A 27,528-nucleotide genomic window follows, 5' to 3' on the forward strand; every position below is an offset into this window, starting at 1 on the left:
AATGAAGCAGAAACTTCTTGATTTTTTTTTCCTAAAAAACCTTGCATTTAGTGCATTAAGCAAAGTAGTGTGGCCACACACAGAGTCAAGAGTCTTTTCTTTTTTATGTCTTAGTGTTTCAAAGAATGACAAATAGTCCTGTTTAAGGGGAGTGTGCTATAAAAACATACAGCCTTTCTCGAGCATGCCAAAAATATTTGTAGATCTTTTTGATAGATATAATACTGTGTTAATTCATTGAAATTGAAATGAGAAATTTCCATTAGAGAGAATTAAGAATAAGATGTAGAGGAATGAAAACCTGATAGTTAGGAAATTTGTATAATGAAAGAGAATTTTGGAAAAATATTTCTGAAAATCTTTGATTCACTGCTCCTTTCCCTTTAAATGGTTTTTTTTTTTTTAACCTAATTTTACTCACCAGTGACTAGACTCCAGATTAAATTGTTTTTTTGGAAATGTAATGTTATTTAGCTCAATAACCTAGGGAGATTTGCTTTCAAATCTGTTATTACAGTATGATGGAAGTATAGGAATTCAGATTGGTTGTGATGCTTTTTCAAGGAAAAAAAATCGTAATGTAATCTCAAGTACATACCATTAGCCAAGACCTGTTCTAGACAGAATGATGATATAGATGAGCTTGACATCAGAGCTCACCTTTTTCTCCCCACTCCCCTTTCTTCTCCACTCCTTTCCTAGTATCCCTGGCTTTCTGGACACTTATTTTCACTCCTCCATTTAGGTTTCTTTGTCTCAGGCATTTCCAAATACTCTAGTTTTACCTTCCCTCACCCCTTACCCTACTTAAACATGTACAGATTTTATGTCCTGTTCTTGTTTTGGAAACGATATAAACTGCTCTCTATTTGTGATTCAATAATATCCATATTGTGCCTAGTAATGGGTTAGGTGCTGTCTAGTACACATTAGTAATAATAGCAATAAAAATTAAACAAGCATTTCTTGAGACTTCCATAGGCTAGGGACTCTATTATTCTCAATTTTACAAAGGCAATAGTTAGAGATTTGTTTTAATAGTTAGGGATTTTTATTTTCATCTTACAGAAGACCTTCAGAGAAGCCAGTGATAGAGCTTGAAAATGTTAGAACTGAGACTCTGATCCAACTCTAAAGTCTATATTCTTTATATTATGCTACTATCCAGAATATAAGGAGCAGTTTATAGGCAGATTGGCATTAACCCATTAGATAAAGGGTCAGAAGGGGTGGCATAAGAAGAAGGCAATGTATGAAAAGAGATATTTGTAAAAAAGAAAAAAAAGCAGTCAATTTTGCAGAGAAGTTTGTCTTGGAGGTATTGTTTGAAGGATGTTTAAATGTGGACAAAAGGATAGACAGCATTTGATCCATAATTGAAAGAACTAACAAGTATTGCTGCCCTCCTGAATTGTCCTGGAGACAGATAATAATAGCTAATATCTGCCATGTGAGAGACACTATTTTAAATGCATTCAATCTTTCCTTTTTTTTTTTTGTATTGAAGTATAGTTGACATACAATGCTACATTAGTTTCAGGTATATGACCTAATGATTCAACAATTTTGTATGTTATACTAGGCTCACCACAAGTGTAGCTCCCATCTGTCACCACACAGTACTATTACAGTACTACTGACTATATTCCCTATCCTGTGTCTTTTATTCTCATGACTTATTCATTCCATAATTGGAAGCAGATGTATCTCATTCCCTTTCACCCACTTTGCCCACTCCTCCACCCCGCCCCCCTCTGACAACCCCCACCCCTCTGGCAAGCAAAGGAGTTTGTTCTCAACTCCTTTCTTTATTAAAGTAATTTTATTCAGGATGTGCTAGTGTTGCTATTTCCAATTTGCCAAGGTATAAATAAATTAATTGGCTTGCTTATGACCTAGTGGTAATTTTAAATAGGATTTGAACAGAGGCGGTATGACTCGAACCCCTGCGTTAGAAGGAAAGCCAGATGTGGAGAGCCTTGAAACTTAGAGAGAGGAAATTAGATGAATGCGGCACACACCAGAGAACCGTTACACTGGGCAAAGGAGTATCTAAAGACCAGTGCGATCGAATTTTGCAGGAGGAATTGAAGAGAGGAAGAAACAGAGGGAGTGGTGCTCAATTTGACTGGCAGAGCCCTGCTGACACAGGCCTAAGTGATGAAGACCTTGACCGGAGTATATTGAAAGTGAGGAGGGAGAAGCAGCAGCCCTGGGCGGCAGAGAAGCTCAATTTTGCATAGGATGTGCAAGTGAAGACAAGAGAAGTCAAAGATGGCTCAGTGTTTTGTATCTTAAAGGCCAGGGAGTAAGGTGAGATAGTCACCCTGGAGATGAAATCTGGGAGGTCTTAGCACAGGAGCAAAAACAATTGAAACATCTAAGCTTGCTTTTCTGATGTACAAAGAGGAGTTCAGCCTAGGAAGTCATACCCAGTTTGGAAGATGGAGAAAGAAAATGGTGTGATTAAATCAAATTATGATGAATTTGAGAGGTAGATGGAGAGCTGGGATAGCAGGTTTAAGAAAACTCACAAAGAGCAATTTCAGGAAGGATCATCAACATTGTCTACTATGTTTTGGAGGTCCTAGAGAACATGATCTAAAGTTCATTTGATTTGATTTGATGAAAAGGTCATCATTTGGTTAAAGCTTAGAATATAATTTTAGTAGGAAGGTGGGGATGGAGTAGTACTGGAAAGGGGCTCCTTCCACCTCAGGGGTCATTAACAGGCAGTAATAGGGGAAAAAAAGTGGTGTATACACCACTTTTGTCTGCAGCATTGTATTTAGATCTTAGTAGTTACTAATTTTATGACCTATCCAAAATAAACCTGCTCTAAAATAATAATACCTCCCATATAGTAAGTTCATTGTGGGAATTATAGAGAATGTGTGTAAATCATCGAGCACAGAGTATTAGTAGTAGTACATGGTAGGTGCTCAGTATGTATTTGTTGATTGGATGGCAAGTGACAATGGGAATTAAAAAGATCTTCATGGGGGATCCTTGGGTGGCTTAGCGGTTCAGCACCTGCCTTCGGCTCAGGGCGTGATCCTGGAGTCCCGGGATCGAGTCCTGGGATCGAGTCCTGCCTCGGGCTCTCTGCGTGGAGCCTGCTTCTCCCTCTTCTTCTCCCTCTGCCTATGTCTCTGCCTCTCTTGGTCTGTGTCATTTAATAAATAAATAAAATCTAAAAAAAAAAAAAGATCTTCATGCCTTCTTCTCTACTTTGAAAAGGCAAGAGAGAGGCAGTTTCTAGCACAGTGGGAAGGAACGTGCTGCATAAACTTAGAGACCTGGGTTCTATTGATGCTGGTTAATAGATCATGTACTGTGTTGTTCTACTTCTTCTGGGACATTAGCATTTGTTCGGAGTAGCAAAGACATAATGCATGATGGCTAGATATAGCATCACCAACTGAGTTACAGAAATCAGGAGGGAAGAGATTTAGGGTGAGATGACACTGAGTTTGTTTATAGACCTATTGTTTTTGGGGTATCTGTAAGTCATATAGGTTGAGATTGTCAGCAGAAAGTTGGATCTGGTCAATGGTGATATTAAATTTGTTATAAACCATTAAACCATTATTATATTTTTAAATCCCATACATTTAGACACCCATTTTAGAGCCTAAACTAAACTGTCAATGTCAATGTATTTTATATCAAAAGACCACAAAATGATCAAAGAAGTCCACTTTCTTTTTTTCTGCTGCAGAATTTTGCAAGACTACCCCACTCCTACCCTTCATGATCTGTGTACCACTATCCCAGCCCAGAAGCTGCCTGTTAACTTGCACTTGGCTTCTCGAGTGTACCATACAGCTGACAAGAAAGGTCACAATACTTTGCTTGCGATATTGGGAACCTCTTTCTTAGATGGTCACTTTACAGATGAAGAGCGAAGAAACAGGTAAGAGTTCCACTGGTAATTTTCTTTTAAATTGGATTTAAACTATCAAAGAAATTCTGCCATTGAGGTTTAGATTTTGAAGATTCAATTCTGTATTTAGACATGAGAGAGGAGTTTTTGTCCTTTTCCATTACTTCCCAGTATGTACAGTCTTGGACAGTGTCTTCATTTCCAGCTATTAATAACATAGATAGTGGCCTATTATAAGGTAACCTTAGTTTAGTGGTGTCTAGTTACCAAAAAGTGTCACATACCTTAGCTCATTTGTTCTTCATAACAACTCTGGAGTACAGATGTGAAAATTGTGACTCATAAAAATCAAACCACTTTGCTAGGCTTATACAATCAAGAAAATCACAGATTTGAGATTCGGAGTCATTCTTTTAGGGCATCCCCGGCGGTGCAGCGGTTTAGTGCCGCTTGCAGCCCGGGGTCTGATCCTGGAGACCCAGGATCGAGTGCCGCGTCAGACTCCCTGCATGGAGCCCGCTTCTCCCTCTGCCTCTCAGTCTCTCTCTCTCTCTGAATAAATTAATTAAAAAAAAAACTTAAAAAACAAAACAAAGTCATCCTTTTAGATTTCACACTACCATTGGACATTCTTAAGTCCAGTGATCATGTATAAAACTCATTGCCTGTGGAGTTTCTTCCATTTCTCTTCATGTCTCACTTTCCTCTTGTCATCTGAATATTCTTTTGTGAGCATGTAATTTATAACATCCTCAAAAGAGAGGAGAAAAGGGAAGGGAGCTCACATTTATTTAGCAGAAACTACATTCCTAACACTATGTGGTATGTTTTGCATTTTTTCTTTGTAAGTCTTCAACTGTAAGAAGTCATAATTTCCATTTTATTCTTGAAAAAGGTTAGGCTCTGTAATATCAGGTTGCTTGCCCAAGCTCTCGTCTTTGGATAGTGATAAGAATACAGATGTGTCTAACATAGTTTTTTTCAAAGCTATGTTTTGAAAAAGTTTTTCAAACTTTTTTTTCATTATCACTCCTTTAAGGAGGGCTTTTAGACTTTTCCTCCTAATTGCCCTTCTCCATTAAATTTTAATATCCTAGATAAATGTTGCATCTCTTTATGGGACTGTATCTATTACACACATACACACACAAATACATATATACATTTATATGCATGTCTGTGTGTATGTGTATGTATGCCATATACATAAAAAGAGTAAGCTTTCATCCTCTCCCTACCCAGGCAACAACTTTCACCCCATTGGGGACAGTATCACCTGCCCATTGAGAATGCATATTCATGGGACGCCTGAGTGGCTCAGCAGTTAAGAGTCTGCCTTCGGCTCAGGGAGTGATCCTGGAGTCCCAGGATTGAGTCCCACATCAGGCTTCATGCATGGAGTCTGCTTCTCCCTCTGCCTGTGTCTCTGCCCCCCACCCGCTCTCTCTCTCTCTCTTTCTGTGTCTCTCATTAATAAATAAATAAAATCTTAAAAAAAAGACAATGCATATTTGTAAGTCTCTTGCTTTTCAGGAGAGCTGATAGGAATAATCCTGAAACATCATCTACTACACATCTGAGAATATTGAGAACATTAAATACTAAGTTAAATTTAAATAGAAACATTTTAAGTATTATATTTTAAATACTTCATTAAAATATGAGCATATTTTAAAGTTTCTCTTTTTTTTTAAATTTTTATTTATTTATGATAGTCACACACACATTGAGAGAGAGAGAGGCAGAGACACAGGCAGAGGGAGAAGCAGGCTCCATGCACCGGGAGCCCGACGTGGGATTCGATTCCGGGTCTCCAGGATCGCGCCCTGGGCCAAAGGCAGGCGCTAAACCGCTGCGCCACCCAGGGATCCCAAAATATGAGCATATTTTAAAAGACCACTTTTAATTACATGAGCTATCACAAAATTATTAGTAACTTACCCACTATTTTCATGGTTTATTCTGAGCTCATTTCTTCAAACTTGAGTTTTAGTAAGAATTGTAATATTTTATTGCATTCTTTCATGGTTTAAAATCATCTGGTTTCCCTGTGTTCAGTAATTACAATGAAATTCAATTTGAATTCCTAAAAGAAGGTTATTCTCATGTTTATTTTCTGTTGAGGCAAAAATATTTTTCAAGGATTTAATTTAATCTTCTACATCGAAGTCTTTTAGTTATGATTTATCAGTAAGTGTTTTGAAATTTTTGAAACAAATTACATGTGAAGAATTTTGGAAATTTCAAAACTTCCTGCTTCTCTGGTAGAAAGTAACAGTTCTATATGACTGTTGGAATATCTTTTAAGTCTAAAGCTGCGAGTTGGAAAAAAAGACATAAATATAATCTAGTAGTCATGGAACTACTATTTTGAATAATTTCTATTGGCATTGTAAGCTAAGCAATATTTTGAGGAGTTACAGCTTCTATTAGTCATGCAAAGTGTTAAAAATACTGGTTCCTTTCCAATTCTAAATTTTTTTTTCTTCAAGTAGATCATTCTTTTTCCAAGAGAGTCAATAAATGTTCTATTTGATGATGATAATTCTTGGCAATTTGTTCCTAAGTACCAAATAAGAAGTTAATTTAAGTACTGAATATTTAATTCTCTGGCATCCATCTCTTGAGGATTACCTTGCTAAACATAGCTTAACCTTTTCAAAATATATCTGTCTGCTGAGCCTACAAGTTCGGAGAAATGTATAATTTTTTCTGCACTAATAAGTGTTCTCAAGAAAGGTAACTGTAAACACAAAATGAATCCCCTTTCATCTGGTGATTTTTTGGTTTTTCTGTGTGATGAATAGTTAACAACAAAGCATAACAACTTTTGTGGTTATATCATTTTAATGCTTTCCTAATTCTGCATATAGTAATTGTTATTTGTGGTGAACACTAAGGGTATTTAAAAATTTTTAAATTTAGATTCAATTTATTGACATATAATATGTTATTGGTTTCAGAGGTAGAGGTCAGTGATTCATCAGTTCTATGTAACACCCAGTGCTCATTATATCACGTGCCTTTCTTAATGTCCATCACCCAGTTACCTGTCCCCCCATTCCTCCTCCAATAACCCTCAGCTTATTTCCTAGGATTAAGAGTCAAGGATATTTTAATGGAGTAGCATAGGTACATAGTTAAGTTTATTTAAAATAACAATATATTGTTCAAACTTACATTTATCTTGCTAAATAGCAATTTTGATGAGAACTATAAAAAATATTTCATATTGCTTATAATTTTCCCTTAAGGTTTCTGTATGCTATTTTTTAAAAAATACTTTATTTATTCACAAAAGTCACAGAGACAGAGAGAGGAAGAGACATAGACAGAGGGAGAAGCAAGCTCCATGCAGGATGCCCAATATGGGACTCGATCCTGACACTCCGGGATCATGTCCTGAGCCAAAGGCAGACTCAACCACTGAGCCACCCAGGCATCCCTAAAGTTGCTGTGCTCTAAAGAGAAGTTTATAGTTGTTTAGTTAGAATTCTTAGCATGGAATTTTAGATTTGGAGTTTTAAAATAAGGTGAAACATGAAAAGTGTTTAAACACTTAGATTAGTTAACAGTTTGGTGAATAGCCCTCTAACATCCTTTGTATGTGAATTTGTTTAAACCATGTATAGAATTCTATAGACTGATTTTTCACCCAAGGTTATATGTGAACATTTAGATATTTTCATATTATTTACTAACTTAACCAAGCTACTGTGTAAGAAGATTCCAAGTGTGGACTTATTTAAACTTTTTGATGCAACTTTTCTCCAGAAAAATTATATGGACTTCTACTGCTATCAGTGATTTATGATACTGTTCATTTCCTTTCACCCTTATCAAACAATTAATTGTCTATCTTCTTGATTTTTTCTAATCTGATGAGGAAACATCTTTTTATTATTATATTTTTATTCATTTTTAGTAAGAGTGAGCACACTTTTAGATGTCTTTTTGCTATTTTTCTCCTTTTGAGAATTATCAATTCCTATTCTATTGAGTTATTTCTTCCTTATTGATTTATAAGTGTTTTTTTATTTAAAGATTTTAATTATTTGTTATAGGTAATAGATATTTTCTTTTAATTTGTTTTTTGCTTTCTAATTTTGTTTGTGGTGTTTTATGCTATCCAGAAGTTTTAATTTTATGTAATAAAAACAAGCAATCACTTCACATGTGTTCTATTCTTGTTATCATTTTTAGAAAGGGCTTTTCTATTCTTAAACATAAATGTATTTTCTCATATTTTTTCTAGTAATTTTATAGCTTTCCTTGATCCATCTGTTATTAATTTGGTAAGAATAATGAGCGTTATTTTTTCCCAAATGACAAAGCAGTTGCCTATCATTTATTCCATAAATAATCCTATTTCCTCACTAATTTGAAATGCCAACTTCTCATACCTTAAATTCCAATGTGTTACTGAGTCTATTTATGGACTTATGTTCTATTTCACTGACTTGTCTATGTAAAATTGCTTGTGTATTTTGTTGATCCACCATCAATAAAGAAAGAGTTGGCAAAAAATGCTGTCTTACAAACATTGGCTGACCTTTTCACGTCAGGTTCAACTTATAGCCAGCTTCCTGGTGGTAAGTAGTACTTAGGCTATAGATCCCAGACCTAACCCTCCACCTGGCTTCAAATTACAAGAGAAATTCTTAGTCACATTTTGAAAAGATGTGGACAGACTGTTAGTTCAGCAGCAAGTGCAACAATTGGAAAACCAAAGATTAAATGTCAGAATTTAATGTTTAATTTCATTTATTTTGTTACAAAATAATAAAAATACAACACTTTAGCAAATTTGCAAAAAAATGCAAAACAATTTGCCAAATTCAAAATCTTGCCATCCAGAGACAATACTGTTTACATTCTTAAATAGGTGATTCCAGACTTTAATCTATACAAATAAATGTCATAGAAGAAAATGGGGATAATGCTATGTACCTAATGTTTCGTAACGTGATTTCTTAAATTGTATTATAATTATCTTTTCATGTCAAGCAAGAGAGATCTGAATAATCACTTAAATCAATCAGCAAATATCTTTGTGTACCTACTGTGTGGCAGGCATAGTTACCCACTAGGGAAGCATCTGCTAGCAAGAGAAACATAATCTCTGCCCTCAGGGAATTGTGGAGATTAGCAGAAAAATAGGTGGTAGATTACTTATCCAGAATGTAACAATTAATATGCAGATGTGCAGGGTGCTGTGGAAATTTGGAAGATTTCCTGATTATCTTGGAAGGTTTGAGGAAATGATACATTGCAACCTGGAGAGTGAATCAACATCACTTGGGAACTTGTTAGAAATGCAGATATCTTGAATGTACACTGACGTTTGAGAGTCCCTGTTGTGAACAGTTAGAACTCATCTAAGAATCAGAAGTCTAGCATTGGAGAACAGGAGGAGCAGTGTTGTAATGGAGGGTGAGTAAAGGCATGAATAAGATCATGTAGGATTTTACAGATACTCTGTATGTGTGTGTGAGGGCATGTATATGGGGTCTTGGAGAGATTCTTATTCTCAGTGTACTGGGAAGTCATTGATAGAGTTTTTTGAGGAAGAATGACCTTATAAGATTTGCTATAAGATATACAGTTCTCAACTTGATTTTTTAGTAGCATTTTGCACAGTTGCACAGTTCCCTAAAATACTTTAATCTCTTGACCTTTTGGATTATACTCTTTTTTGGTTCTCTTTCTGCCTCTCAGTCTACCTTCTTCTACCTTTCTGCCTTCTTAAGTCTACTGTTGGTGTCTCCTTATCTCTTGACTTCAAAACATTGGACTGCCCAAACTTATACAGGACCTCTTTTCTCCCCTACTTACCAAAGTTTTAAATATTATTTATATGTTGATGACTATCATTTACTAAGATTCATGCAGAAGGATGTTCATTGTCCTTATAATAATTAAAAACTGGAAACAGCTTGGGTGTTTATCAATGGAAGATTTTTTTTACGGTACATCCAATGATGAGATATATTACAATCATGATTAAGAATGAGATAGTGCTCTATGTGCTGAAAGGAGGTAGAACTAAATATATAAACAGAAATATGATTATATACAATTTGTGTGTGTGTGTGTGTGTGTGTGTGTGGAAGGAAATTAAAGAAACTGTTGACTGTGGTCTTTTTGTTTTCATTATAAATTGTACACTAATTCCATAAAAAGTGAAACCCTACTTTGTCCTATTTTTTGCTTGCTTTATATGGTATATATTTGCCCTTTTATTTTTAACTGTTCTTAATTGTGTCACTTGTAGATTGCATAGACTGTAATGTTTTTTTTTAGCCAATCAATTTTTCTTAAGATAGGTTGGATCACCCCTTATTCATTTATTGTCATGTCAGATATACTTGATATTACTCTTGTCATCTTGCTTTATATTCTCTCCCTTTTTCTTGTTTTAGTTCTTGGCTATTTCCTATAATCTGTCATATTTGCCAATATTTATCCATGTGTTTTTTAATTTGTATTATTATCTGATATCTAATGTTATGAGATAGAAATCTGAAGCCAGCCTGCTTTTAGTTTATTTGCAAGTAATCTGTTTCTTCTCCACTCCTCCCAGATGCTTCTTGGACTTTAAATTTTGGCTTAAATAATCTCACTAGCACATATTTGGGTGTGGATTGCTTTTTAATTAATTTTCCCTAAAAAAATTTTTTTTTCCTGCTACAAAGAAAGCCCTTTTAATATGCAAATACAGCTCTTCAGTTTAGGACTTTTTCTATCTTATTTTAAATAGTATTTCCATTCTATTTATTTGGTGACTTTCTTCAGGTTTATCAATTAGCCATATGTTGGATCTTTATTATCTATCCTCTACATTTATCATCACTTTGCTTACATTCATTTCCCAAACCTTTGTTCCATATCAATTGTTTCATTTTCTGCACTATAAATTTAAAAAATTCTTCTAACTACCATTTTAATACTGCTATAGCATTTTCTTTTTTTCTTAATTCTGTTACTGTCTTAAGAAAAATCTAAGTCTTTTGTCTTATCTGAACTTTTGTTGCATGTTTCATGAAAGAATTGAAAAAATTTATTTGATAAATTTTTGTCAAGCAAGCACACTTTTTCTAACACACTTTTTTTTAAAAAAAATTTTATTTATTTATTCATGAGAGACACACAGAGAGAGGCAGAGACACAGGCAGAGGGAGAAGCAGGCTCCATGCAGGAACATGATGCGGAACTCGATCCCAGGACCCCAGGATCATGCCCTAGGCCTAGGGCAGGGGCTAAACCGCTGAGCCACCCAAGGATCCCCTCAAACACACTTTTTGAGGGGTGCCTGGATAGCTCAGTTGGTTGAGCAATGCATGCTTGATTTCAGGTGAGGTCGTGGTCTCCTTGTGATGGATCCAGCCCTGAGACAAACTCCTTGCTCAGTGGGGTATCTGTTTCACTCCCCCTCACTCTGCCCCTCCCCCATTCACACAAACTCTCTCTCAAACAAATAAATCTTTAAAAAAAATAAAATACTTTTTGAGTTGTTTAATAAATTATTTTCTAAAGTATGTTCTTCATATAACTTTTAAATGATATATTTCTTTCTTATACTTTGCAGACTCTCTTCACAGAACTCATATTTGATTTTTATGTATACTTTACAGTATACACTGCACACTTTGAATGAAGATAGGTCATTTCTGGTTGCCTAAAGTTATTACCAGATAGACTTACCTGGCATTTTCTGACTGCTCATCTTGGAGACATTAGAATACTGTGTTTAGATCTTAAGTAGGAGCACCAGAAGATACAGTTTAATATTATTGATTTAGTCATTCAGAATCCTGAAAGTTGTTGGGAGTAGGACAGACCAGGTTCTGATAATTTTGCCTCTACATATTTTCTCTGTGATTCTTAACTATTATACCTGAGGCCAGCCTTTTCCATTGGTTGTCTATAAGGCAAAGATACTTCTAGGCCTTTTTTTTCTGTGCATGTACATATATTATATATACATATATCTTATAAAAATGATATTAAAGATGTTGCTTTTGCAGTTTATATTCCTTTGAGGATTTTTATTTTGAAACTGAAATACACATGAATAATTATTTTGGCTTACTATCTCTACTACATATAGTTTACAAATTAACTATATATAGTGTGCTTACATTTCAAAGATTTTATTTGAATCTTCTAAGTATTGTGGTGATATTTGAATATGAAAAAAGAAAATGCATTGAGGTGCATTTATTATATAATTTAGCACTTTTAAAAAAGATTTCTTTATTTAAGAGAGAGAAGAAGAAGAAAGAAGAAGGGGAGGACATGAGTGGAGAGAAGGGTTGGAGGATATAGAGAGAGAATCCTCAAGCAGACTCCCCACTGAGCATGGAGCCCAACATGGGGCTTGATCCCAGGACCCTGAGATCATGACCTGAGCCAAAATCAAGGGTCAGATGCTTACCCAATTGAGCACCCAAGTGTCCCAATATAATTTAGTATTAACAACAACTTTATATAAACAGATAAAACCATTCCATTTCTCATATGAAGAAAATGTAGTTTAGAGATTAAGTGATTAGTTCTTGTATATAGGGATGATAAAAGCTAAGATTCAGACCTACATCTCTTTGGTTCTAAATATAGTTACCATTCTATCCCACTATTTTGTGAACTTGTGCAGATCCTCTCATTTTTTTCTTTTCAGGCTTCATTCTGAATACTATTCTTATCTTGTTGGAACCAATCTTGATATTAGCTAGAAAGAATCTGAGAAGCTCTAGTTGAATAGTTTGAGATATGGATATTTTATTTAACCTTGGTGTTTTATTTTTTAATATATATATATTTTAATTTTTTAATATATTTTTAAAGATTTTATTTATTTTTTTGACAGATAGAGAGCACAAGCAGGGGGAGTGGCAAGCAGCGGGAGAGGGAGAAGCAGGCTCCCTGCTGAGCATTCCAGCACTCCAGGATCATGACGTTAGTCAAAGGCAGACACATAATTGAGCCACCCAGGCACCCCTAACCTTGATGTTTTATATTTGATCCATTGTGATGCAACATTGGAAGTAAGGCTTCTGTTTTATATTAGGGTGGAGGTTCTTATGTTGCTTGTTCCCTCTTAAGAATTGAAATCCTGGGATCCCTGGGTGGCGCAGCGGTTTAGCGCCTGCCTTTGGCCCAGGGCGCGATCCTGGAGACCCGGGATCGAATCCCACGTCGGGCTCCCGGTGCATGGAGCCTGCTTCTCCCTCTGCCTATGTCTCTGCCTCTCTCTCTCTCTCTCTCTGTGACTATCATAAATAAAATTAAAAAAAAAAAAGATACAAAGTTTGAAAAAATTAAAAAAAAAAAAAAAAAAAAGAATTGAAATCCTATTTCTGAGTACAAGGCCAGAGCTGGGGCCTTGCTAACTGTGGTAGACTTCCCTGATATTAATTACTTAATTACTGAAAGCTTTCACTGAATACTACCTGGTTTTGTTTTCCCCATTACTGGTTGCCCCCCACTAGAATGTGCCATTGTCCTATGTCAGAATTTTTTGATGCCACTTCTAGTGCACCATCACCTGGTCTGTCATACTATGTTTGGAATATTGTATTCTATCTTATGCTCTATGTTTTCTTCCAATGTGGGTATCTGGAACTGACTTTCCCCCACTATGCCCCATTTCCTGCATTGTCTTCCAATGGTTAGGTCTAATCCTGACCCCACCCCCACCCCTTACTTGGCCTTGTTCCTTGGTACATAATCCAGCAATGACCTAAAATATACAAAGCACATAAGACTTGTGCTTGTCTGAGGTCTAGCTGGGGATGTGTCACAGAAGTACGTTTTAGAGCCATAAGAGATCTTAACTCTTCTCCTAGCCTAACCTTCTCATATTTATGGATGAGGAAACTGAGGATAAATTTCACCCTGAATCACAGTTGGTGTCAGAGTTAGAAGTAGAATCAATAGTAACCGCAATTAAATCCATTTTTAACAAATAACCCTTATACTTAAGTAAGCTTTAAGCATATCTAAAAAAATACAGATTGGGATGTTAGAAGTCATTTTACTATACACTATCAGTGTTTGATGAGATATTAGATTCGTGTTTTTTTCTTTTAGATGGAAATATAAGAACAGGAATTATTTGAACATTTATCTGATTTCATAACTCAGCATGTGAAAGCTGAAATTTTTTTAAAGCAAAGCAATGTCATTCCACCAGATGTCACTGTTTGCATGTAACAATGAAGTTACAGTGATTAAAAATAAAATCCCCCACTTCCGTAATCATAATTTTGTAAAAAAAGAGAAAATCTGTATAGTTATCCTCTTATTCTTCTTTAGATTTATTATTTTATTAAGCTTATATTCCCTGAATTTTTAAAAAGTATTCTAAGTGTTTATTACTTCTGCTACAAATTTTTAAGATTATACTAAAGAAAATTATTTATAATTTTCAAGAAGATGAACTCTTTAAGTCTTTTCTAGATCTAGGAGTTTGCTTTTCAAACAACATTTTTTTGTAAATTACTATTTCCTAAATTGTAGATTTAGGGGGGTTGTGAAATCAATTTAGTGGCTTACTATAAGCACTTAAAAAAACCATTGTGTGGAATAGAGTATCCTATTGCATGTAAGTACATTTTTGGCAAAACTTTTGCACATAAGCACTCATAAAATATCCCTGTATGCATTTTCTTTGAATTGTATAAAAACAGCTGTGAGCCCCATCCTGTGAATCCTCTTCTAGGTTTTTTCCCCAGGGAGCAAGATAAATTCATTAGGAAGGGATAGTAAAGGTGTGGTGGTGAGGACTTTTTTTGGTTAGAGTAACGGCAAGGAGAGCAGAAGGGTCCTGGAGGGAGAACCCTTCTCTTTGCTTCACAGGAGGTAGCTCATGTTCACTTTTATGTAACTCATAGAATATGTATGCCGAGATTTCTAAAAAGTACTCACAGCTTAGAGCAAGCTTCTCAAGCTTCTCTAATAGCAATCTACAATAAGAAATACATTTTATATCTCTGGCCCAGAGGAGCCAGGGAAAGAGGTTTAACTTACTCTGAGAGAGGTGGACATGTGTCCTTCATTCAATACCCTCAATGTAAATAGCAATACTAATTGTAATATCAACCACATACTGATCATGCACTGTGTGCAAACTCATATATGTTATTTCTAAACATTTGATCCTGAAAGACCTGATTACTGTTGCTATAGATAGATGAAGAAACTGAGATGTAAGAAGGAAAAGTGATGTACCCCACATAACACAGCAAATGGCCAAAGTGGGGCTAAAATCCTGGTTTTAGCCTCATTCCAAAAGCAAGCTATTCTCACCACATCAGTGAATTTTAGCTTTCCCCTGGATAAGGACTGCCTGGAGTCTATGGTAAGTGTATCAGTTCCTTGGTTCTATCCCAAACCCCCTGAATTAGAATCTCTAGAGGAGGAAATCTGAGAAGCTATAGATTGACAAACTCCCAGAATACTCTAATGATCAGGTTGTTTTAGGCAAGATTTCAGTAATACAACAATGGTTTTACATTAGTGGTTTTCAAACTTCAGTGTACATCAGAATCATCTACAGGGCTAGTTAAAACACAGATGACTGGATCCATTCTGAGACACTGATTCACTAAGTATAATGAGGGTCAAGAATTTGCATTTTCTAACAAGTTCCTATGTGATGTTAATGATGCTGGTTAGGGAGCACACTTTGAGAACCACTGTAGTACATCATACTGACCTGTGATTCTCAGTTCCCCAGGACAGAGTGTGGGACTGACTGGCTTTGGCTGTGAGACTTTTTTGCTGTGCCAAAATACAACAATGCTTATTCAGTACCTACTACATTTGCATCCACAGAAGGTAGAAAATGAATAAGAATCACTTTTCTCTTCAGACCAGTCTATGTCTACTGTGAAAAAGTTACACAGAATCAAAAATACTACATTCTATGATGAAAAATCAGGTCAAATGCAGCAGGAAAACTAGGAAGGAAAGATGAATTTATACCAGGTAGAGGGGGATTTATAAAGGTGTCATGAATGCATTGCAATCTGAAAGCCTTCTTTTCATCATTTTTATAGCTGCATTATATTGTCATTTGGTTTGCCTGTCTTCCCTACTGCCCCTTAGTAATCTTGACACCTTAGGCACCTTTAGCATAGTGAATATAGGTTGGCCAGGAGTTAGGGAAAGGAAGTAGGATTGGCAAGTAGATATTGCCCAGACTATGGAGGACCCTGAAGGCAAGGCCCAGGAGCTTGGGTTTATACAATGTGTAGTCATTAAAGTATTTGGTAGGGGGTGGCTGATGACATCCCTGGCAGGGTATATAGAATAGATTGGAGGAGAGAGATTCTAAGTGAGGAACCAGCAAAGATGATATCTTAGCACTCAAATGAGAGAAAATGCAATGGACAGGAGAGACACCATAGAAGGAGAATGAATAGGGCAGCCCTGGTGGCTCAGCGGTTTAGCGCCTGCCTTCAGCCCAGGGTATGATCCTGGAGACCCCGGATCGAGTCCCACGTCAGGCTCCCTGCATGGAGCCTGCTTCGCCCTCTGCCTGTATCTCTGCCTCTCTATCTCTATCTCTCTGTCTCTCATGAATAAATAAACAAAATCTTAAAAAAAAAAAGAAGAAGGAGAATGAACAGAACTGGGGATTCCTGCTAGGCATGAGGGAGAGGTTGGATATGAGAGATTTTTTTAGTCTGAAAGGATGTTTCCTAAAGGGAAGAACTCAAGAAAGGATTATTAGCTCTTTTCTGTAGAAATTAAGAGGGAAGTAGGGAGAGTCTGGAGAAAAATTTCAAATTAGTGGATCCTAAATCATATCTAAGTGGCTGGCTGCTTGAGAGTTTTATCTCAGTAGTTCAGGAAAGCACATTAGAAGGAGGGTAATTGGGTGTTGAGTGGCAGTCTACTATATTCACCATATTGGCAGTTGAACTTTATCTTCTCTTTGAATTAAATTATTTTGACTAGTTGAGATAGGTGACTTTTCTCTGTGACTCTCCTTTGGCAAGCCATATCTCCATGAGCCTGTTTTTTTAAGAGCTGGTATGATAGGATCTGAGGGTTTCAGCATATTATTAAGTAACTTAAGTCAGTTGGGAGGCTTGTGTACTCTTAATCTTCATATTTGATGGCTCATAAAGTGATTGTTCATACAATGGTATATCAAAAAGAGGTAACATTGGTTCTAAACACTTCCATGTGAGGGATCCCTGGGTGGCTCAGTGGTTGAGCGTCTGCCTTCAGCTCAGGGTATGATTCTGGGGCCCCTGGATCGAGTCCCACATCGGGCTCCCTGCATGGAGCCTGTTTCTCCCTCTGCTTATGTCTCTGCCTCTCTCTATGTATCTCTCATGAATAAATAAACTCTTAAAAAATACTTCCATGTGAAATTGATGTAGCTATAGTTGGTGCAGGCCCATTTTGTACTCATTTTATATTCTTTTACAGTAAGTGCAAAAATTGGTACAAATTGATACAAGATTTAATACAAATTCAATGTATTTTTAAGCAGTTTGTCAGTCAATATATTTTGCCTTCAAATTTTCATTTAGCTCATCTCTTTTGCTTAATTAAAGCTTTTGTTTATAAGTTTTGTATCTCATGTATATCCTAATATAGAGAGAGTTTGTAGCCTAGAAGGAAAGACTTAATGCCATAGTTATTTCGTTCATCCTGACATGATATATGATTCAAGAAGAGAAAGCTTTAATGTGAGAGGCAGTCCTGCCTGGGCTGATGCTTTTACCTCACTCTAAGAAATGAGACCATTTCCTGTGGGCTTAGAGCGGCAAACGGCTTAGTGATCAGAAAGTTCTCTTGTAAACCAGGTTTTCACAGGTTGAATTTATTACTCCAATATAATAAGACCATCGTAAAGGTTACTACTAAAATGTATACAGAACCAAAGATAAATTATATTGAATTATTTCCCATTTCTGATTATCTCACTTCTACACGATTTCTGCCTAGGACAGTTATCAAATGCTAGTGTGCTTATATCAGCAGAGATATGAAGTGAGACTCATCAGTGAGTCTCACTCACTGATAAACAAGTTTAAAGTTTATTGTTTTTATCATACTATAGAATACTGCAAGGAATTCCTGTTGTGGATCACAATCAAGAATATGTGCCTGTCCTTCCACCACCACCAGTCGTACTTCCTGAATGGACACAAGGAACTAGACAGCGTGTTCACAAACCTTATCTACAACTCACAGGAGAGGAAGTAAGAACTTCCTTTGACTATTACTTTTCTCTAGAGTCCTCAAACTTTTTGGTTTCAGGACCCTTTTTACAATCTTAAGAATTATTGAAGATTTCAATAATTTTTATGTGGGTTTTATCTGTCTTTTTTTTTTTTTGAAGAGTTTATTTATTTATTTGTGAGAGAGACAGAGAGAGCACAAGTGGAGTGGAGGGGCAGAAGGAGAAGGAGAAGACTCCTTGCTGACCAGGGAGGCTGGAATGGGGCAAATACCTGGTAGTGAAATTATTGGATCACATGGTATTTCTATTTTTAATTTTTTGAGGAACCTCCATACTGTTTTCTGCAGTGTCTATACCAATTTACATTTTCCACCAACAGTGCACAGTGGTTCCTTTTTCTCCATGTTCTCGTCAATATTTGTTGTTTTTTGTTTTTTAATTCTAGCCATTCTGACAAGGATAAGATTATATCTTGTGGTTTTGATTTGCATTTCCCTTAATGATTAGTGAGGCTGAGCATCTTTTCATGAGGCTTTTGGATATCTGTATGTCTTCTTTGGAAAAATGTCCATTCAGATCTTCTGCTCATTTTTTAGTTGGATTTTTTTGGTTTGTTTTTTGGTGTTGAGTTGTATAAATTATTTATATACCCAAGACCCGGAGATCATGACCTGAGCCAAAGTAAGACACTTAATTGACTGAACCACCCAGGTGCCCCCCTCCCTCTTTTTAACTGAACATGCAACTAGCACTCATCAATAAAAAGAAAGGAACTCTTGATATATACAACTACAAGGATGAGTCTTCAGAGAATTATGCTGAAAAAGCCAATTTTGAAAGATTACGTGCTGTATGGTTTCCTTATATAACATTCCTGAAGTGACAAAATTATAGAAATGGAAAACAGATTAGCTGTTTCTAGGATTTCAGGATGGGGGCATTGGATGACTGTGTCTGTAAAAGGACAACCTGAAGGATCCTTGTGGTGATGAAAATGTTTTTGACTGTATTAATGTCAATATTTGTTTGTGATATTGTACTATAGTTTTGTAAGATGTTACCTTTGAGGGAAACCGGGTAAAGGATAGATGGGATCTTTTTTATTATTTCTTAAAACTGCATGTGAATCTACAATTATCTCAAAACAAAAAAGTTCAATAAAAAATTGTCTTCATTAGAGCAAAAAAAAAAGAGCAATTAAACTTAGTTATAAAGGTAATATTGAATGATAATTTGTGTAGCTAAAAGAGAATGTATTAAGTGAAAATTCCCGCAGCTAAAAATATTTGTTGCAATTGAAATCTGAAGCCGTGTCAATGACTTTTTCATATCTTGATACATTAAAATCTATTGTTTTGCAATTTGAGTGGATTTTTTACTCATTTATAATTTTGTAGCATTGTACACTGGATATTTGTTCTTCATTATGTAGATCTTCAAATGTAGATACATTTCACTATGTATATATGTAATATTAATATATCTTATTTTTAATATTATCAGAAAAATGTTTTACCATTGTGTTAGAAAGTAGAGGAGGGATAGTAGAGTATCTTCCAGGCTGAGAAGTCACTGTGAGACTGAAAAACAAAGCAAACCACTCCATACTATTCACACAGTTTTATTCAGGGTGATTACCGACAGAGGATTGGGTGCACAAATGACTCAGACACTACGCAGCTATTCTTGTCCAATCTGGACCTCAATCTGGATGGACCTTAATCCTTAGCTTTTATAGAGTGAGGGGCGTGGAGGTGAGGTCAAAGGGTAGTTATCTAAAGTGATGTCATCTGTGTACCAGTCATCTCTACTAGTTACTAAAAAGTGGAGCTTTATATGCAGCACTCCAGGGAAGATCAGAATAAGCCTTCCCACGTTCCTGTCAGGGTATACATTAACCTCCATATGGCCTGGAATATGTGGGACTGGGGGAGGTTACTGTGCAGGCCTGAATAAGATAGAGAGCCAAAGATGGAGTCAGTGTGGTCAGCACTCCTACACCTTGGGAATTTTCCAAAATTCTAATTTTTACTAAAAGCTTAATTTTTTTCATGGGCACACATGCTCTCAATGGTTTTATTGGAAATGACAGGATTTCTTCATTCATTCTCAAGAAAATGCTTTCTGTATATTAAAGTCTGAATGAACAGTTTGATGTCTGTCCTCTCAAATGAAAATGGTGGCTAATTCAGGCCACAACTCTAACAACAGCACATGTGTTTTTCCTTGAAACCACTATCCTCCTTCACTATGACCAAAGAAACACTTTATGTGTTTTCTCGTTTGGTTGCATATGTATGCTTTAAAAAAAAAGATGTGTACTTAAAAGTGGAGATGTAATAAAATTAATTTTACCTGCTTTCTGGGGGCATTTTTAAGGTGCAGCTGCCTTGATTCATGCTAAGGTGACATCAGTTTTACTTGATTTATTTTATTTTTTTTTGGCACCATCAGTGCAAACTTCAACACAGAGGAAAGGAAAGTAGGCTCTAAATATAATTGAGGGAGTAGTTTTCAAGCATGGAAAGGTATTGAAAAGGTCTTGAAAAGACTCTTGGAAAGGTCTTGAGCTCTTTAGAGTCTCAAACCACGTTTTGAAAAGTCTTGTTCATCCTTATGTTTCGCTTATATGAAGCTTAATTTACCACAAGGAACTAATTTGCATGTCTCTCTCCCTTAGTGAACAGAATGTTCTGACCTTGGCTTATCAGCATGAACAGGAGTTATTGTGTTGGGTTATAATATACATAGCAATGGTAGGGGCTGTGCAGGTGCTATTATACCAAGTCAAGCTGGTTGCTTAATGGTAATTCCATTTGCTGTGCAGTCTCTATCCTCTTAAGAACTAGCAGCTACCAACCTTGTCATTTCTAACCATTTTCCTAGTTCTTCTCTTAGAAAGTTCTGAGCATTGCTGGGGAAATCAATTTACCAGGATGAGTGTTTCGTCACTAGTTTAATTTGATAAATGCCCTCTTGACAGTGCACCTGGACTTTTCCTTGATCACAAAGTTGCTGTTTGCTTAGTGATACATTTTCCTCTCTTCCCACCTAGAGGAGTGTGTCTTGCTTAATTCTAGGGGAATGATTTTATTCTGGAGGCTTACACTGCTGGATGTCTATCTACTACATGGAAGGAATTACTGTATTGTATGTGTCCTATCATTTGAATGCCTGAAATCTTCTTAATTTCTAGGTGATCTTTGGAAGAAGAGTTGTCAGCTGATTTTAGAAGATTTTGTTCGTCTTTTAGCAAGGACTTCCTGGCTCTATGTCTGTAACAGCATAGAGTGACACAGTGTGCCCAGCAAACAGAGGACAGTGAGATGGAAACTTAATTTTGCATTTATATGGTGAACAAATTAACCTGGCAACTGCAAAATCCATTTTTCTCTAAATACTCTTTTGGTAGATAGGAAATGTGATCAAGTTTATGGAATAGTTGAAGTATATCTGATAAGAAATAAAAGTGGTCAAGACTCCGTGTCATCTTGTAATCGTGGATCTTTATTTATTGTGTTTGGGTCTTTGTGTATTATTCTAAAAAGTCTGTGTAACACCCACACTCCAGGAGATGTCACTCTTAAGGTTTCATAGTTAATGCTACAGTAATGCTTGCAAGTTGATACTTTAAAATTATATAAGGTCATTTTTCTCGTGAAAAATCTTTTTGGGGAACATGAATAGCCCAATTAAGTATTATTAAAAGTCAATAGAAATATAATTATCAATAATTATACCATGCATTCAAACAGCTGTTATTTTTAAAATCTTATCACATTTTCTTGAAGATTTTGTCATGAATGCCTGATTAGTTTTTATGCCTCCTTTTATGGAGGGGAAGAGGGAGAGGGAGAGAATCTCCAGCAGACTCTCCATTGAATGCACAGCCTGATGTGGGCTCAATCCCACAACCCTGAGATTGACCTGAGCTGAAACGAAGAGTTGGATGCTCAAAGGACTAAGCCACCCAGGCACCCCAGTGTCTCTATTTTTAAAAATAATTTTCTCTTTTATTGTTTGCTTTATTATTATTATTTATTGATAATGAACTTTATTTTGTAGAATTGTTTTAGAGTAAAGAAAAATTACAAAGGTAGTATGGAGGTTTGCCATATACTACACATCCTGTTTTCCTGTTTTCCCTATTATTAATATGATAATATTAGATTAAATAGTGGCCCCAAAGAGATATGTTCAAGTTCTAATCCACAGTACCTGTGAATGTGACCTTATTTGGAAATAACGTCTTTGCAGATATAATTCAGAATCTTGGGATGAATCCTGGATTTAGAGTGGGCCCTAAATTCAATAGGACGGGGTCCTGATAAGAGGAAAATGCCATTTGACCACACAGGGAAGAAGACCATGTGACAGTGGAGGCAGAGATTGGAATGGTGCAGCTGCAAGCTAAGGAATGTCAAGGGATGATGGCAACCACCAGAAGCTAGGAAGAGGCAAGGAAGGATTCTGCCCTCAAAGGAGCATGGGCCTTCCTACAACTTGATTTGGGACTTCTAGTCTCCAGAACAGTGAGAGAATACATTTCTGTTAGTTTAAACCACCCAGTGGTAATTTGTTAGTGAGATTTTTTTAAACACTGTTTTTAAAAAACAGGCTCACCTTTTATATTTCCTGCCCCAGTCCATAGGATAAACCATTTACACAAGAAATCACAGTTCACTTTATTGGAGAATGTGATTAGAAACCAAGATCTAGGCATTAGGTGTGCTTGTTGGTACTGGGGCATGTTGCTTCCAGGCCTTCTTAGCTGACACAGCAAGGAAATATGTATGATATACTAACTCCTGTAAATATTTCTACATGTAACCATCTGTGCCTAAATTAAGCTAAACAGAGTTCATACTGATGTCTCCAACTCTAATCCATTACCACGTGATCATCCTCCCTTGCTTTTTTCTAAACTCCTAATCCAACAGGGATAACCCTGGCTTCTACCATCTTCCATCCATTTACTTAACTCTTCAGTTCCCGTATAGAAATACCATATTTCTGTAGGATGTAACTTCACCAACTAAAGTACAGTGTTATGTACAATTTCTTTTGCCTTTACTTTTGTAAACTACATTCATTTCCAAAGCTACTAAGGTCAGCAACTTTTCCCCCTACTCCTTTCAGTGAGGTTGTTTCATATGTTTCTAATAGAATTAGATTGTTATGTTATATTCTGCATTCCATCCTGGGATTCCTCTTGATTTCCTAAATGAGTTTTTAAAATTTGCACACACAAAAGTTTCACTCTTTGTGCTCTAAAGTTCAGTAGGTTTTGACAAATGCATAATGTTATATAGCCACAATTCCAGTATCATACAGAATAGTTTCAGCTTCCTAAAAATTCACCTATGCTTAAGTTTTATTTTGAAAAAATTTGAATAAACAATTATAGAAACCAAACTAACATACACTTGGGGACACTTTATCAAGAATTGATGCTAACTTTTTGTCACGCTTATTTCAGATTTTTTAAAATAAAAGAAAATTTAAAAATGAGTCCTTTTATACTTTTTTCCAATTCCATTTCTCTTCCTCCTTAACCAAGGGCAGTTACTGTTACAATTGTGATTTTTTAGTCCATTATTTTATACTTTATTAGATATATTTGTGACACTAAATAATAAATACTACAGTTCTTTGTGTTCTAGTGACATTTATATAAAGAACGCTATTTTGTATGCATCTTTCCAAAATTTGCTTATTATACTGTCAGTACTGTGCTTCTAAGATTCATCTATGGTTTATAATTTTGGGGCTTGAATAGCCTGATAGCGTTAGTTATATGCTGTATTTTATTCATCCATTTTTTCAAGTAATGGACATTTAGATCGGGCTTTGTGTTTTGCTATTTCATATGCTGTATGAACATCCTTGTGCATATCTCTTCATGCATATTAGAGATATATTAGATATATTAGATTTTTTTTAGAATATTTTTCTGCAAGTGAAATTACTGGGTTATATGGCATATACATTTTCTATTTTATTAGAAATGGCCAGCTTGCCTCCAGTGTGGTTGTACTAGTTTCCCCTCATCCTTGGCATCAGTTGGAATTGCCAACTTCACATTTCTGATAATCTGATGGATATGAAAAGTTGTCTTTCTCAGACTTTCAGAGGCTGTGGAACCAATCAAGTCACTATCTGGCCAGTTAAAACACTTCTGATGGGAGTTTGGATTTTTACATTAGAGATCATTTGTTAGTTTCTAATAGCCTTTTATTTTATTTTCAAAGGTGTCTGCTTATCCAGAATGTACAAAGTTGTTTTGGAATCCAACTTCACCCAAATTCTCTGTTCCGGTATCTATTATGAAGGAAACTCTATATTCAAAATATGAGGTAACACACAGAATGACTTTTCTCTGTTGTTTATTTTTTTTTCTGTTGTTGTTTAATAATTAAATTGTATAGTGATTATGGCATGAAAGTTTACAGGACAATTGTTCTATAAATTGTCAGACAGCAATTGCCATAATTAAGAATGACTGGATGGTACTTATCCATATTACCTCACCAGTAAAGATTATTCTGTTTTCTTTTTGAAAAAATATTTTATTTGACCAAAGTTCCAAGATATAGAACTACTCAGGTTGTTTAGAAGATCTTCATGTCATTTTTGCTTGCTTTTTTAAACTGCACTTTTAGTTAATGTTAAAAAAAGCTTGACATCACCCAATACATTATGACTCTTGTTTCTTCTTCCCTTACAGAGTGTTTGCTCTCATTTTATGTTATATTGATTATTTTAAAAATTAGAAAAATCAAGAGAAGAAAACCAGTTCACCTGTTATTCTTCTGCAAGACAATAACTGCCTACCTTTTGGTCCATTTTCTTTCATCCTTAAAAATTTTTCCTTCTCCTCCTTCTTTCCTATCTCTTTCCTCCCCTTTTCTTCTTCCTTTTTAGTTTTTTCTTCTTTTTTTTAAATATATATATATATATTTTAAGATTTTATTTATTTATTCATGAGAGACACACACACAGATAGAGAGAGAGAGAGAGAGAGAAAGGCAGAGACACAGGCTGAGGGAGGAGCAGGCTCCATGCAGGGAGCCCGACGTGGGACTCGACCCTGGGTCTCCAGGATCATGCCCGGGCTGAAGGCTGAGCTAAACTGCTGAGCCACCGGGGCTGCCCTAGTTTTTTCTTCTTTAAAAAATTCTGTGATGGACATTACTGTGCATAAATTTCTAATAGTACTTAGGATTATTTTATTTGTATGGGACTTTAGGCACCTTACTAAAACTCATATCTGAAAACAATAAAACAAAATTTGAAGAAATCATAGAGAGAACTTAAGAAGGGTAATAGTGTAATAGAGTTAGAGGTAAAATTAAATTAAAAATGTCTGTCCATATATGCTGTTGCTTGAAATGGAATAATCAATTTACATCTTAGCTTCCCTGCAACAAAGGCAGGGATGGAATCACATTCATATATGACCTATTTTAAATATTAATATTGAAACATCTTTGCATTTTTTAGATTACTTGGTCATGGTGTATTATGCTTAAATATTATGTTGAATTCTGTTAGGCAATATTTTATTTTTAATATGTATTCATGGTGAAATATGTATGAAATGTCTTTTTTTATCCTTCATTGGACTCTCTTATTAGGTTTATTCTAAGTTAATTGGGTAACATTTCATTTTTAAAAATATTCTGAAATTGATATAGCATAAAAATAATCTAGAAAATTTGGAAGAACTCATGGAGACATTTGAACCATTTGGGAAGGTAATTGATAATTAGAATTTTTTATTTTCTATAATGTTACACTGTATGTTAACTAACTGGAATTTAAACAAAAACTTAAAAAATAGTCCTTTGCTTAGCTCATTGAAACTAAGCTGAGTTTAATAACCTTTCAAGTAACATCGTCCTTCATTAAGATGTAAATGTTTGCAAACATATGTACAGAAGAATATTGGAATAAATTTATGCTTAACTCATTGAAAAAAAGGAATTTTTTCTTTTCTAATGTTTGGGTTGTTCAATGTTTTTTATTTGTTTTAATTTATTTTTATTTTAATTTCAGTATAGCTAATATACAGTGTTATACTGGTTTCAAGTGTACAATAAAGTAATTTAACAATTCTATACATTACTCAGTGCTCATCATAAGCGTATTCTTTTTTTTTTTTTTTTTTTTTTTTTTTTTTTTTTCATAAGCGTATTCTTTAATCTCTGCCACCTATTTCACCCATTCTCCCATTCCCCTCTCTGCATAACCATCAATTTGTTCTCTATAGTTGAATCTCTTTCCTAGTTTTTCTCTCTTTCTCTTATTTTTCCTTTGTTCATTTTGTTTCTTAAATTCCACATGAGTGAAATCATATGGTATTTGTTTTTCTCTGTCTTATTTCACTTAGCATAATACTCTTTAGCTCCACCCACATTGTTGCAAATGGCAAGATTTCATTCTTTTTTATGGCTGAGTAATATTGCATTGTGTATATATATGTATATATACATAAATACATATACATATATACATATATATATACACACATATATACCACATCTTTATACATTCGTCTATTGATGGACACTTGGGCTGTTTCTGTAAATTGGTTATTGTGGATAATGCTGCAACAAATATAGAGGAGAATGTAGATCTTTTTGATTTAATGTTTCAGATTCTTTGAGTAAGTACCCAGTAGTAAATACCAATTAGTGTTTCACATTCTTTGAGTAAATACCAAATGATTCATACTTGGTCATATGGTAATTCTGTTTTTAATTTAAAAAAAATCTCTATGCCCACTGTGGGGTTTAAACTCATCACCCTTAGATCAAGAGTCCTATGCTATACTGACTGACCAGTGAGGCACCCTTCTATTTTTAAGTTTTTGAGAAACCTCCAACTTGTTTTCTCCATAGTGGCTGCACCAGTTTGCATTTCTGCCAACAGTGCATGAGGGTTCCTTCTTCTTGGGTTGTTCAATGTTAAGTACTTTCTCTTGAGTCAATTGGTAACATATATTCTTACAGAAAGCCATCTATTTGATTGAAATGTATAAATTATATGCAGCATTTGTAAGTCTCTCTTCAGTCTTAATCTCCATTTCTAATGTATCATTTTCTTTCCCATTTCTAATCATATTTTTGAGAATTTTTTCTTCCTAAAAAAGAATTTTTAGAAATGAACTTAATTTTTTTGTCCTCTTTTGTTTTCTTTTTCTTTTTCTTTTTTTTTTGGTGGGGGGAACACATGCCTTTTATTGGTCTAAGGAGCATAACTAGTTCATAGGCTTGGGCAGAGCTCCCCTATCTGTATGGCTCCCATCTCTCTCTCCTGGGAGTTTGTGACTCACCCCCAGGAAGAAAAGTGTTCTGGACAGGGGTGGCAGACAGAGCCAGGATAAAAAATACAGAACTGGGGTCTGAAAGGGTATCATGGTGAAGTAGAAAAC

The 27,528-nt window shown here is 35.4% G+C and overlaps 1 protein-coding gene across 1 annotated transcript in view; it reads left to right on the top strand.

The window, feature by feature from the left end:
* The first annotated feature begins 2,183 nt into the window (after positions 1-2,183).
* The window catches only part of TTC6 (tetratricopeptide repeat domain 6), a 105,428-nt gene continuing 80,083 nt past the window's right edge, over positions 2,184-27,528 (top strand). The window contains exons 1-4 of the mRNA XM_038544551.1: positions 2,184-2,313; positions 3,722-3,916; positions 17,970-18,111; positions 24,344-24,448. Of these exons, the coding sequence (XP_038400479.1) occupies positions 24,419-24,448 (30 nt within the window). The 5' untranslated portion in view covers positions 2,184-2,313; positions 3,722-3,916; positions 17,970-18,111; positions 24,344-24,418. The remainder of the gene's footprint in view (positions 2,314-3,721; positions 3,917-17,969; positions 18,112-24,343; positions 24,449-27,528) is intronic.

Source organism: Canis lupus, chromosome 8, assembly GCF_011100685.1.
Source record: "Canis lupus familiaris isolate Mischka breed German Shepherd chromosome 8, alternate assembly UU_Cfam_GSD_1.0, whole genome shotgun sequence".
Classification (NCBI taxonomy): Eukaryota; Metazoa; Chordata; class Mammalia; order Carnivora; family Canidae; genus Canis; species Canis lupus.